The sequence below is a fragment of the Stegodyphus dumicola genome, chromosome 4 (genome assembly GCF_044657685.1).
Source record: "Stegodyphus dumicola isolate Sdum_Otavi_A_Nest chromosome 4, ASM4465768v1".
Taxonomy (NCBI): Eukaryota; Metazoa; Arthropoda; class Arachnida; order Araneae; family Eresidae; genus Stegodyphus; species Stegodyphus dumicola.
Genome location: NC_140771.1, coordinates 108,456,273 through 108,471,685, shown reverse-complemented (window position 1 = coordinate 108,471,685; position 15,413 = coordinate 108,456,273). Strand labels below are relative to the sequence as shown.

The 15,413-nt window shown below is 33.3% G+C and overlaps 1 protein-coding gene across 3 annotated transcripts in view; it reads left to right on the top strand.

Annotated features, from left to right (window-relative positions):
• LOC118197706 (potassium/sodium hyperpolarization-activated cyclic nucleotide-gated channel 3-like) overlaps positions 1–15,413 on the top strand; it is an 847,214-nt gene that overhangs the window by 820,565 nt on the left and 11,236 nt on the right. For all 3 annotated transcript variants that reach the window (XM_085815327.1, XM_085815328.1, XM_085815329.1), the window contains 3 exons: positions 2,400–2,618; positions 8,498–8,644; positions 12,710–12,953. In XM_085815327.1, coding sequence (XP_085671453.1) covers positions 2,400–2,618; positions 8,498–8,644; positions 12,710–12,953 — 610 coding nt within the window. The remainder of the gene's footprint in view (positions 1–2,399; positions 2,619–8,497; positions 8,645–12,709; positions 12,954–15,413) is intronic.

The window sequence follows — 15,413 nt, the reverse complement described above, 5'->3', positions numbered from 1 at the left end:
CCTCCTTTTTATTAAATTTAGCTCGTTAGACCTTCCTTCACCGATGAGCTTTCCTTGTGATAATTGTGTGTTTCATTAAATGCCCATACAAATTTCATTAAAATTTGTCCATCAGTTCTGGAAATAATCAACCAAAGGTGAAAATTATCTAAATTTTGAGCACTAATATATGTATTCAAGCGTTTTGTGCTTGATATGAAAATGCCGTAAAGATGCTTCTTATTTGAATGTGATAAAACCAGTGTGTTCCATTAGTGTGTTCAGTTAAATAGTCAAGAAATTGTCATATAATTTGTTTCTATTTTGAGGAAAATGATGTACAGAATTTTTAATGATCCTGGAATTGTTTTCAGCATTTCTTTGCCCATTAGATTGAGTACAAGCATGTTAGACCTTCATATTGGCTTGTTTGAAAAGTTGTGACGCATTTCTTCTAAGTTCTACAAAGAAAAAATGCGTCACAACTTTTCTACAAAGATCTACAAGTTGTTTTACAAAGATCCTCTATTTATATAAAGAATGAATAATATACTGCACGTTTTGTCCAATAACATTTTACTTTATTTTAATGAGCTTCGTAATTTCTCATTTAGAAATGAACCTAGCTTTATAGATGAAAATCTAAACAAGGTACTGATTTACGGCATCATCTAAAATAAATATTATAGCACAACAGAAATTTTGAAGAGAGCAAAATAAGAGAAAGTCTGAGGGGGAGTATGGTACGCATGGCAACATTTTTTGAACTCCATTAATTTTTGTCAAGTGATCAAACTTGGGTGTGTGGTCTCGCGTTATCGGGATGTGTTGTGCTGTGACTTAACTCACTTGTCTGACATTAACATCAGAACAAGCCCACGAAATTCATCGTAGCAAGGAGCGCAACACTGCACCTGCCGTTGGCAAGAGCCTTGAACACAATACAGGGATTATCAGGACGGAATGCAGTTCCTATATGAATAATGAGCTCTGGAAGTTTCTGCGAGATGGTTTCATTGAAACTGTCCAGTTGGCAAAAGCACACATTCTAAATATAATTTAAACTTGGATAACGATAATTTAAACGATATTCAAACGAAAATTTAAAATAGATTTTCATTCCATTAATTAATCTACTTGCACAGATCATTGATTTTCGTTTACGTCGATACGGCGGAAAAACAAATGATGTCACAGAATTTTGAATCCTTGACAAAAGTGGCAGACCTTCAACATTGGCCGTGGATAACGACAGTACGACCAACGAACATGTACGTAGAGACGAAAAGCTCCCATAGACGTAATGTAAACCAGTTTGATTCTTGCGCTGCTATATCGTGAAGGGACAAATTCTCGTCACCAAATCGTCAGGTGAACAGGAACTTGTTTAAAACGGTACAAAAACCAAGAACTTACAGAATTCGTTCTTTGACAAAACGTTTAGCAATAATTTAAACTCGGATTTTCGTTATTATTTACGTCGATACGGCCGGGGAAAAATGGTATCACAGAACTTTAAACTCTTTATAAACTTGACTTTCGACCTTCGAAACAGACTCGACAATTACTTCGCGCTTGCGCAAAAAAGGTGTTAAGGCTGGACTGATTCGACAGATATTTCGCACTTACGCAAAAAAATATTGAAGCTGGATGAATAGCTCCTGTAAAGTAAACTTGAAGTATATATTACCCCCTGTGTTCTGGCGTAGCCACTCCTGCTTTGGCGAAGCTTTTCATACATGTTCTTTTTTTGTTGGCATGTAAGGATCTTAAGTTTTACTAACGTTTATTTTATTTTAAATCTTTACTATCACTTCTTATTTTCTACTTCCGGCCAGAATTAAAAGCGTTAACTTATTTATGCAAAATTTGTCTGGCGAACGCCAAGTACTTAAGTTGTGGCTTTTTGCCAAGCGAGAGATAGGAAGCAGTTAGTCGAAGCAGGCCGCTTACCTTAGAAGTTTTACTCAGTTGCTGGTTGCCTTCCAGGCCAGAGGTTTAATCCTCTTGATAATTTTAAACGTATTGTAGTGTTAACAGTTCTCTGTACTGCATACGGCTTCCTGTTAATATAAGGCCAATCTTCCACGTTTATTATTTCAAAGTTAAGTTAGAGTTTAGTTCTATTTTTATATTCTTACGTTTAGACCACAAGTAGTGGGTCTTTGTATTCCGAAGTACGGAAATTATTGTAAATAGAGAAAAATAAAGGGTTTTGTATACCCTTCTTGTGTATCCTGTCTACTTACCACAGTTACTGAACATAGCTTTAGTAAGCTCTCTGTTCCGAGTCAGGTCCTTGCATGTTCCCAAAGAAAGTAAGACGGAACATTGAACCTGATAGGCATACATGTTCTTTTTTTTGTTATGACGTCTATAATTTTATTATCTGACTATAATATTAATACGCTCTTTTTCAGACTGCCCACTGGTTCAATCAATATTCTTGGGCGTTATTCAAGGCCATGTCGCACATGCTCTGCATAGGTTACGGCAGATTTCCACCTCAGAGTCTGACCGACATGTGGCTTACACTTCTCAGTATGATCAGTGGTGCTACGTGTTATGCTCTATTTTTGGGCCATACTACCAATCTCATACAATCCCTAGATTCCTCCAGACGACAGTACAGAGAAAAGGTAAAGTTATTTCAACAGTTTAATATGTTTAGAAAAGATTTTGATGCTTGACTGCTACAAAAGCTGCAATGGCGTGCAAACTATAGTCACTTACTTTAAAATGTATATTTCAAAGGCATTACCATCCTCCCCCATTCATGATTATAACAAATGCAGTCATCACAGCACAGCAGTTGTTTCTTTCACCACATCTGAGATTATAGATCAAGTCAGCCTTCATTCACGAGGTTTTCTTGAAGAGAAACATGCTAAAGGAAATGAAGTGAAGAAACGAATTAGGCAATTCAAACTATCTACAGAAACCGTCGTTCCCACGATTACGAGGCAGGTCGGATGGTGAAAAATTAACTTAAAATGGCTGTTTTAAAGTAACAGAGTACAGTCTCAGCAGCGTTTCTGCTAAAAAATTGTTCAGGCAAACGGCATCATTTGAAAATCTAATTCAGTAAAATATATATAAAAAGTTTTAAAAAATTAATTCATTGTTCAAAGAAAAATTAGCAAAGCACGTACTGAGTAAAAATGATACGTAATAAATGCGAAGAGATGTATTTGTTAGTTTTTTTTTTTTTTTTTTTTTTTTCAGTTCTTTTAATTGTGATTTTTTATCTCGTAGCTGTTGCTGTTACATCACACAAGTATTAAATTTTAAAATTCACCACATTATAAATTGTATATAAATAAATGCAGTTAGCAAAATTAATTGAAAGTAACGGAAAGAAACTTTTATATTTCATATCGATGACTGTCTGCTAAGCATTTGTTCTGTGGCTTTACAACTGGGATTAAAAATGGATTCAGAGTAGAATCAAATGAATAAACCTCTTACTATAAAAAAACGTAATTGTGCATTATCAATGTTTTTGAAATAGCTTGAAATCAGAAATAAATAACCACGTACACATTCAAACGCTACAAATTTCATTTTTTGTATTTCATCACATTTTGCAGCCATTTAAGACAAATTTATGAAGAGTAATAGATATGTTTTGACTCAAAGGAAATTTTGAATAAATTCCTTTTACGTGACGGCCTTGTAGTATATAAGGTCCTTACTGAATAATATTATTTCAAAGTCCTTCAGATCCTTTAAGCAGCCAAGAGAGTTATCATTCGTCTGAAAATGTAAGTCAGAATCTTCTAGCGATCACATTAGCCAATCAAAAATGTTCATACTATGAAGCAGTTCGAATATCAGAATCTGTCACACGAGAGCACTTTTGTGATACTGATAAGGTTTTCGACTACCACGTAGTAGACCCAGGATCAAATCTCAAAGTCATTAACATCTTAAAGCGCATATGAAACTCGTTTGCTGCTGCGTTTCTGATAGACGCTAACAAATAGCGACACAAGCAAGCAACTACATACCGAGCGGCACCCAAGCGAGCTTACGACACAACGTGATCAATGCAATCTTATGACGGTTTTAAATATAGCTCTTTTATTTAAGTTGGAATTAAAGAGAAGGCACAGCTTGTACATACAATCAAAACATCCCCACTTATGGGTAAGGTAATAGAAAGTTGAATTTACTATTATAAAAGGAATCGTAGCTCGAAACTACACACATTTAGCCTAATTAAGCTGGCTCAATCTTTAATCTTAACTTTAGCTAGCAAACAGCTAATGCCGAAATATTAACTGGCATATCTGAGAGATAGAAACATAAAACTGCAAGTGTAACTGCCAAATGCTCAATATCTAAAACATTCAAAAGCCTTGATTTCAATAATATTTAATCTCATTTGCAACCTGATGAGCCTGATGAGGGCAAACGAAAAGAAGTTACAGTTCAGATCGAATTCCCCGAAATTTGTTAATTAACATAAGATAATTTATAATTAGTGTAAGATGTGAAACAAACTTTTGACCCAGCACTTGTAGGTAAGAGCTACAGAGAAAGTCTGTAAACTGAAAGTCGATATTTAACTTTTAGAGTCAGGCATCTTATCTTGCATAATTTTTAATTTTCATCCTTAAAGCAATACATCTGGATTAACTAATCAACTATTAAAAACTTTCGCCTTACAATTTAGGAAGGCATCGAACGCCAGTATCATACCGACTTCCTTTCAAAAGCAGCTATCAAAAACTTTACATTAATAATTGTCAATGGCGAGAAATTCTGGTTAGTATTCTCTTTTGGGGAGCATAATAAGTTACAGTTACCTTTCACAAAAATTTCGGGCAAATCATTTGCATAACATTACGGACTGAGCAAATATCTGTTATTTGAATGAAAATAAAATAAGCTAGTGAACATTATTGCCAATAGAACTTAAAAATAAATATTACAGTAATACCTGTAGTTCATTTCTTAGATTACTAATTTTGTGTAGTAAAACTTACAATTACATAAATTCATAATACGTATATTAAAGAAATTAAAATATCGATGTAAATCCAGTATTTAAAGCCATTTTATGACATTCAAAATTGCATATGATGTGCTGTTGTCGTAACTGCAGCAGATAAAAATACGTAGGTAACTCTAAATGTTTTTAGAGGCAAACTATATGCGCTAAAATAAGATTATTTGTGAGATATATGCTCGCAGAAAATAATTATATTATTGTATTCAGGAATTTAAACTGGCATTCCACTGCTATGTTTAAGCAGCGTTTTCCTGTTATCTCACATTATCCCTTAAACTTGCGCCTTAAAGATTGAAATTTCCAGAGGAGATACAGATACTTGGACAATAATTTGTAGCAACAGTTACAATTTGTCTATCGTAAGATGAATTTTGAAAGAAAGGAAAGTGAAGCTGACTTGACACCGTTATCGTGTTATGATTTTCTATGATTTTAATGGTGTAGTTAAATCGAAAAGAATGCCTTCAAAGTCTACAGTTATGGAAATGAAGCTCCATCTCTTGCCATTGTATTCAGATGGTTTACAGAATTTCGTGAAGGTCGAAATTCTATCCTGGATGAATAATACAAAGGAAGACTTTCGTCAACTGCAGTCCTAAGAAATGTGCTGGTCATACAAAAAATTTTAATCAGTGATAATCGCTTTACCTACCAAATGTACTTACATTGGACCTGCAGCTGTATATAATATTTTGTTGTTGGATTTTCCATAAATTAATCGAATCGTGAAGCATGTCCGAATCAGTTTAAAAAATTACTTAAAGATAATGGACACCCCCTTATTTACAAAATTATAACTAGAGATGAAATAAATATACTGTCTTTGGCGTTCTAACATGTCACGAATTTATAGGTTTTTGAAAGGGATCCGAAATCAACGATGATGAAAGGACAACGAGCAATAAAAAAAAGTAATATACACTATTTTCTTCAGAAATACAGGACTGGTCAAAGCCATCAAATTAGAGGGACAGAAGACAATAACAGCTAACAGGTTTACCACTGTCTTCTAGTATTTTATTAAGAATTGAAAATTACAGGACTTAGGCTTCACCGTAATGCATCTTCGCTTTAAGAAAGACTGGCAGTTTAATTTTCTGAACAAATCATATTAAAGTGATCGATCATCCACCCTGTTCTCCTGATCTTGTTATATGTGATTTTGGGCTGATTTTAAACGAAAACAAAATTTGAATGGCCGTCGTTTTCCTTTCAAAGAGCAGATTTATGAGACTATACAAACGCAGTTTTGATCGATTCCAAAAATTAGATGGCTTAAAGCATTTAATTTTGGGAAAATTCATTCAAGAAAGTACATTGATGCTGAAGGTAATTGCTCCTATGATTTGGTAATTTTAACTTGTACCATTTTGTAGTATCTCGAAACTTTCAGAGTGACCCTCGTATTAATCTTACGTATTTAAAAGAAACATTAAAAACATTAAAAATAAAATCAATTTTATAACTAATTCACATAACTGATTTTATCTTACTAAATAATAAAGAGTTATATTGAGACATAACGCTTAATAAAGTAATTAATGACATTTTTCTTTTTTTTTTCCAAAATGTTAAATCAAACGTAAAATGTATTAATATCGATTTGAAAGTTTAGTTACAAGTTTTAAACCAAAAATGTGTATGTTATGAATAAAGTGAAAGAAAATCATTTATATTGATTTATAGCTTTCCATAACAATACCTTACCTTTTCTTTTCCCAATTACTTAAACCTTGCTAAATGAAAGCTTCAGATTATAAACCTACTTTTTTCCCCTAAATTTCTGAATCCATGCCTCAGAAAAGTAATTGACTTTATTTCTTTTCTACCACGCAACCTTTAATACGAGTTTACCCTCAAGGGCAAAACCAATTTGTAATTTGCAATTGAGACTTGAAAAAAAGCAGAGTTTTCCATTTCTTTTGATGTTTAAGATGTTCTTCAACTTAAAACGATTCAATTTTTATCCACCAGGTAAATCCTTAGGGATTTCTCGTAACATGATGCTGTCGCGAACCAATAATGAACGAAGCAATATTTCTTCCTCAGTGGCTTACACTAGAGCACTGTGCTCTTTATCTTATTTGATGATTGAAATACCTTTGCGATTCACAATTCAGTAATTTTTTAGTTTTTAGCTGCGTTTATAACGTGGATTCGTGATGCATAATGAATAAATATCTTTTCTTTTAGTTTTACACTGAGGTTTGCTGGTGAGAAATGGAAAGCTTTCAAACTGAATATTACAATTATAAACGGAAAATTAATGTACATCAGAATAATAACGTTGACTTTTTATTGTTTAGATTTAACTGATCGATATTTTTATTGATTCTTATTAAGTACCGTACTTCCTCACGTGTTTTTAGTCCAAACGTTTTAACACCGTGCTCTGAAAATTATAAAATTATTTGTGTAATTTCCGCCTTTCTAAATGCGTTCACAGAACAAGCTGCTTTAAATTTTAAATGGATTCGTCCACTCAATGACAGTTTCCGTTTTACTAACATAGATAAGTTCTCGAAAATTACCAGCGAATGTCACTCCGAACCTTACCCTTCCAACTGTTGAACTCTATGTTAGCCTCATACAAGAACCAACCAATGACTGCGAAGCAAACTCAAACTAATAAACAGTCTGCGATTTTGTTATGTCAGCTGCACATTTAGGAACAAATGTGCCAGACGTATCGCATTGACAAAAAGGTACCGCCAAAAAACTTATTTAGCTTAATGTTCGAAATGTAAACAAAAGATATTAAATAATTAAAACAGTTAAGACCAAGTGCACTTACCATTCTAAAAAAACGAAAACGATGTTAGAACATCGGTAAAAATAGAAAAAATTCATTTTTTGACGTAAAGAACAGTGGAAATAAGAAAGTAACCAAAGGAAAGTATACAAAAACTCCTAAACTGGTTACTTGGGTTGCCATACGAAACAAAATCTGGGCAATATTGCATGGATAAAATACCATACAAATAATTGCTAACTTTGGCGGGCTGTGCGTCTGGTAAATATGTGCCCACTTTCGATTTCTCTAATTATTTATGGATGGTTTGAGGCCCAAAAAGTTGCAAGGACAACAATAAGAACGGAGAATATTCCAGTTACAAGGAGGTAGAAATGAAGATCTTATTAGATATTTTAATATTACTATGCATTCTTATTGGAATGAAGGATTCTTTTAAAGAAATAATAGTGTGATAATTACCTGTAGTATATACATGACTATATTTCATTTGTTATGCTCTATTTATTATGTTCTCACTGCAGGCGCTTCTTTCGAATACGTTAATGCCATAATTTTTCTCCTCTTGAATTCGGACGATTAAATTATTAAAAGAAGGGGGCAAATTTAAGCAAGAAAACATGGTATATAATTTCTTCGAAATAATGATAAAAGGTGTACATGTAATGTCTTTTGTAGAAGATATAGCGAATATTATTTTTTTAATACAGCATGAAGTGTTATCTAATGCTAGATATCCGTATTTACAGTTAAAACAAGTCGAAGAATATATGGCATATCGAAAATTACATCGGGATTTACGCACCCGTATAACAGACTACTTTGAACACCGGTACCAAGGGAAGTTCTTCGACGAGGAGATGATCCTTGGCGAGTTATCCGAAAGACTTAGAGAAGTAAGTTTATTTACTTTTTTTTTATTTAAAGAAAAAGAAATCCTCGTGCACCAGAAAGTATCACAAATAACTTACTTACAAATCGTAAGTAAAAAAATGCAAAATTGTAAGTAATAACATCAGTTTTCAATAACAAAATGAAATCATACACAAAGAAAACAAAAACAAAAAAACGTTTGTTTACTTGATCACTGAAATAATATAATATGGCATAATAAAAAGTGAAATTCATGTTTCTATTAATTACAATTATTTAAATATAAATAAGCAAAAAAAATTTTTTAAGAAACGTGCATTCTTAATTAGCGTCGACAGTTTTACTTTATATTTTGAATATTTTTAGGTATTAATGCTTTGTTTTCAGATCTGCTTAGATTGCACATTCCTAGCACATAACTCGGTGAATAACAACCTTGATTTTATTTGTGTATATGAACCACTCTCAAAATATTGTGCAGATATAAGTATACGAAATAAGATGCATTTATATGCAATATTCTTAAAATTTTTAATGTTTTAGTCCATGAAAACTTTCTTGTTTTTACCTACTTTTTTTTTCCATTAAAATTTAATACATAAATGTATCACTGGATGATCTGCATACAATTTCGTAAAAAATTATATCTAAATATAACTCAATTATATTTAAATTGTAAAACTTAGTGTTTCCTTTATATATCTGTGTGTGCGCATATATGTATATAAAGGAAGAACCAAAGAACAGACCCACCAATACCTGGGTGGTTAAGGCAGCTGAACATGAGCGGTTTGCCCTGAATTCACAGCGAATGGACTGGATGCATGGGTGTTTTTGTGGTTTTCCTTGAGTGTAAATGTGGAGAAGAGTCAGTTTCCCTTACAACACTCTCCACGAAGGCATCTCTGCCCTTAGGCAGATAACTCTCGTGTGTTATGATGTATTCAAATTAGCTAATCTAACCGTTACAGGATAACAATTACCAAACTACTTTCCATAGAAAGACAGAAAAGACTGTTAGAAAGATATATGCGCCAACGTTGCTTATCAGCCACTGTTAAAAATTAATGCATTCTTATCTTTTAGAACAGTGATCTTGGTTTTAAAGAAAGTATTGCCAATAAAAGCTGCTTTCGTCTTGAATATAGCAGGGTGTCTTCTGATCCTTGAATGCAGTGATTAGCAAGTAATATCTGTACGGTATGGGAGCATTTAAAATACCTACAAATCGAAAGTTATGTTGATAGAACTGGAGGCAAAGGAAGAGGCATGAGAGATCCTCGGGCCAGTATTGCAGGGTATTATTTAGGAAATTGTGATGAATCTGTGCACTAAGTGCGGTAATATTATACCTTGGGGATGTTCCGCCCAGTTCCTTCTATTCTGTCTCTTCAATAAAGTTTTTAAATAAAGTTTTTAAAGCGTATTATTTCTTAGTCGTGCTTTGCTTATGGAAATAAATATTCTATCAGATATATTTATTATGTTTAGAAAATTTTTTTTACAAGTCAGTATTGAGTAGGCAGGGCTTTTTCTTTAGAGATACAGGTATATTTCTACATTTGCAATACTCTGATGTCGAAAGCGTATTTTCTCGCTGGAAGTATCAAGTTGGAGAATACACCTTTCTAAAGGAAACTGTATGTAAAAGATCCTATAATGTAAAAGATCTAAAAATTTCCTTAGCTATTTTATTTTCAAAATGAATCATACAGAACGACAGCCATAAATAAGATTTAAGATTACATTTAATTACACCAGTTCAGTGGCATCCTATTTACTGTTTTGGGGGCCTTTTAGAACTCAGAATTTGACAAATGTTGATTCACGGACCCTCGACAACCCCAAAACAAAATTTTCATGATATACTATTTAAGTCATACGGCCAACTAAGAATTCAGATATTTTTATCTTGTTTCTTACGTTTAGGTTGATCACATAAATTTATTCTCGTTCGAGCTAAATTAAAAGTAATTTAGGATTACGGGTTTCAGGCTCTTTTTACCTTTGAAGAAGATACGTGATCAAAACTAGACGTATGAGCATGATTATTAATATGTCATTCACCTCAAATCAAATTTACAAAATATTTTTTAAAAACTACAGAAATTTTACTTTTCTCAGTGGACATGTAAATGTCTTTACATTGAAGAATAAACGTTTAAGAATAACTTCTTTTGTTACAATGTAAGTAAACTTCTTCTGTTACAATGTAAACGATTTATTGCAGTTTGTGATATTTGACTAATAGTTAGTGCATTTTTTATGTCTCGTTTCGTCACATATTGTCTCAACCCAAAGTGTTATGGTTATCAAATGGATCTTATAAACATAACTAATATTAAATGGCCTAAGGACACTATGGTTTTAAGATATCACTAACGTATCATTCAAGTTTATAATCTCTATATCCTATACTAAATTCTGACCTTTGAAATGTGAAGATTAAACTTATCTTTAAAAACTTATCTTTTTAAAACTTATCTTTTTAATCTTATAAAACTTTATTTTTTCACACCTGGTGATTTTTAACTTAAAATAATACTGGGCAAAATTAAAGTCTTTTTGACACAGAAGCTTGCTGAACCGTACAGTGTACTAAATGGGTTACACTCTCAGTAAAACTATGCAAAGATACAGCACTAACTAGTCGGAAAAACAAATCTTAGCAAATATTTAATTCTTATCAAACGTGCCAACGTCAAAATTTCACTTCTATCCTGCAATCAGCTGTTTTTCTTTCTACAAGTAAGCGGCAGCAGCCAGGTCTCTATTCTAAATTATGACAGTTACGATTCTTCTTTTCATTGTAACATTCACCATTTGCATAACTCTTTGGGTTGAGACAATATGTGACAAAACGAGACAAAGAATCTACTAACTATTAGTCAAATGTCACAAACTGCAATAAATCGTTTACATTGTAACAAAAGAAGTTTCAATAAGAACTGCGGTTATGAATGCAAGTATCAACGATATCAGTGGCAGAAGGAAAATAACGTAGGATTAACAGCATAGCGGGGAATAATCGAGAGGGAGATTTAGTATTATCAAGCATGTTAATTAAAGTAGATAAATCAAACATTTTCTTATTATGCAGATAGTAAATTAAAGATTACGGATTCCTATTTTCATTAAGAAGTGAACTAATCCTGCTTAAAAAACTGCATAGAGCAGATTAAATTTAAAAATCAGAATAAACCAGGTACAGGTACACGTAGAAGTGGACGGATAACAGAAATTCAAAATTGGTCCCACCGCACTAATTATGCCCTTCTGCCCCAATTTTGAAGGCGAACACCACTGGTTCAGGGAATGGTCCAGAGATCTCTCAACCCTCTTCCCTTAATAGCAATTTGTCAAGACGCGAATCACCATTTAACTCAATTGTAAACTGACATAAACCCGAGGAAAGGGAAATAAGAGTTTAAGGAATAATAGGAAAACTACGCCGCAAAACACCACCAGGATCTGTCTTAAATATGTCTGCAAGTAAATAAAAAATGCAGATTTTCAGATATAATCTGATAGCAATCGCAGAAAAATTTTCAGCTCTCAAAGAAAGATTAATAGATACATTCTCTTAGAGGAAATAACTGAATGAGTGAACACAAGCAGAAATAAATGAGATATACAACTGGACCTGATTCGAATATTTTTTTTGGATTTTTTCGTATGTACAAACTTATCATAAATTATAAAATAATAATTCTTTTTGCATGTTCTCTGCGAAAATTATATGAATAAATATCTTCTTCATGTTTCGTTAAATAACGAGAATTTCTGATTTTTACTCTAAACTTCTACTCCGAAATAGACTTCAAAGAAAACAATTCATAAATTACTTAGCAAAATATGCATACGTGAAATGTATGTATGCAAATGGGCAGATCATTTGAATTGCATGGCCCCAAAAAGAAATCGGTTAACAAATAGAAAGGAAATATAGCGATGCAAAATAAAATTTATGCCTCTCAACATAACTAAAAAATGTATTACTGTAATTAATAGTTATGTAATGGTTTCCTAAACTGAATTTAGGATTTAGTAACTGATTTTTTCTAAAATAAGTATTTTGTTCTTCACAGGACGTTATCAATTACAACTGCCGTTCGCTGGTGGCATCGGTTCCGTTCTTCGCGAATGCGGACCCGAACTTCGTAAATGACGTCGTCACTAAGCTAAAATATGAAGTATTTCAGCCGGGTGACGTCATAATCAAAGAGGGCACACTCGGCACTAAGATGTACTTCATTCAAGAGGGCATCGTTGACATCGTCATGAGCAATGGCGAAGTTGCCACCAGTTTGTCGGATGGCTCTTACTTTGGAGGTAAATACAAACGTTTAAGAAAATAATATCGGAATATTTCCACATTATTATGCATTGTATTGTTAAACATTACACATCTTGAACGTATTTGATTTCCATCTGAATATGATTCTGTACCTCAGATGAACTCATCAACTGATGTCTATGTTTTCCATAAAATCTTGCAACCTGTCAAAATGTATATATACGTATATAAATGTATTTTACGCATACAATACGGCCTAGAATATTTTTAACGTCTTCAGATAAGTATATGTACTTTCATTTTGAAGCATGTCAAAGAAATGAAAGTCGTATATTTAAAGAAAACGATGCCACGTGTAAAGTGTCAGAGGTATATCAAGAAAGTGCATTATTCCCATGGTAATTTTGAGGAAAAAATGGGGTTTCAAAGATAAACTTCTTCTTATCTGGCATTCACGCTGAGTACTGCAGTGAGAGGAGAAATGAAAGTCAAATGAAAGTCGTTTCTATTGATTTTTTTAATGTCGTAGAATTTTGAAAATTCTGCGATATATGTACTTTAAACGCTAAATGCATGAATTTAGGATTTTTTAGTTTAGAGATACAGGTATATTTCTACATTTGCAATACTCTGATGTCGAAAGCGTATTTTCTCGCTGGAAGTATCAAATTGGAGAATACACCTTTCTAAAGGAAACTGTATGTAAAAGATCCTATAATGTACTATCCTATAATGTAAAAGATCCAAAAATTTCCTTTTCCAAAAATGCAAAATTTTTCTACATTTGCAATACTCTGATGTCGAAAGCGTATTTTTTAGTAATTCATAGAAGGGATATTAAAATTTAAGAAAGATTTTTCAAACTGTAAAAATATGATTACATTAAAAATCTTTAACAAAATCCATTAAAATTTAAACTTTACTGATCATCGAATGCAAATGAAAAGGCTCAATGCATTTTGATAGACAAATAATGCTCTCTTCTTCTGTTTCTGCAAAGAGATAGCTGGTTTTAAGAAGACGATATATTTTGTTTTACGTACAATACATTTAGAGTTCTCATTTAAAATAAATCTTATCAAACATTTAATTTAGCTTAATTATTCACAACATTCGATGATGTTTTCTTAAAACAGAGTTTGTAAATTAATTAATAGTTGTTTAGGCACATGAGCATGCTTATGTCTTTCATATTACAGGAACTTAGGCTGGTAAACGCAGAGTTTGTCCGGAAAGTAGTAAAAATGAATTTGTTTTTTAAATTGTTCACAGTTTTGACACATCGACTTAATAGTTTCAAAATATGCCCCTTCTGCATCAACAGAGCATTTTCAGCGACTCTGCCAATCACTGAAGGCTGCCTGGAACGCAAAATCTGGAATTTTCTTTAGCTGCCTCTATATGGCTTCTCGAATGGCCTAAACCGAGCAGGGGTGCCGTCGTTTCATGACACTTTTCAGTCAGGGGAAGAGGAAGAAGTCTCAAGGAGCAATTTCTGGGATATACCTGTACCTGAAAGAGAAAAGGAGTTTCCAGCGTCCATCCAGCAATTGCTGCATCATGGAAGCTCCACCACGACAATGTCATGGCCACAGCGCCTTTGATGTCATGGACTTGCTTGCCAAATATGGCATCATAACAGCTTCCCCAGCCAACCTAGATGTCACTCCTTCAGACTTCTTCCCCCGACTGAAAAGGGCTATGAAAGGACGGCACTACGTCTCGGCCCAGGCTATTCAAGAGGGGCCGTAACGAGAAAACTGAAAAGCATTCCAATTTCTGCGTTCCAAGGAGCCTTCAGTGATTGGCGGAGTCGCTGGAAACTCTGTGTTGATGCAGAAAGGATGTATTTTGGAAACTTATCAGGACTTGTGTTCCTCTTTACTTGCTTTGGAAACATGAACTGTCCTGACTCGGAACAGGGAGCTTACTCAAGCTATGTTCAATAAATTGTGAAGTAGACAATACACACAGGAAGGGTATACGAAACCCTTTATTTGTCTATCTTTACAGAGATTTCCGGAACTTCGGAATACAGAGACCAACCACTTGTGGTCTGAACGTAAGAATATAAAACTACTAACTAAAACTCTAACTAAAACTAACTTTGGATTAATATACAAGTGCCTAACTTTAAGATTGGCCGTTATTTAACAAAATCCGTATGTAGTACAGAGAGCTGCTAAAACTACGATACGTTTGAAATTATCAAGAGGACTAAACCTCTGGCCTTGAAGGCAACCAGCAACCGAGTAAAAACTACTATGGCAAGCGGCCCGCTTCTAATAACTCCTTCCTCTCTCTCGCTTGGCAAAAAGCCACAACTTAAGTACTTGGCGTTAGCAAGACAAATTTGCATAAATAAGTTAAAGCTTTTAATTCTGGCCGGAAGTAGAAAATAAGAAGTGATAGTAAAGATTTAAAACAAAATAAACGTTAGTAAAACTTAGGATCCTTACAAACAATTAAGTCGATATGTCAAAATTGTGAATATT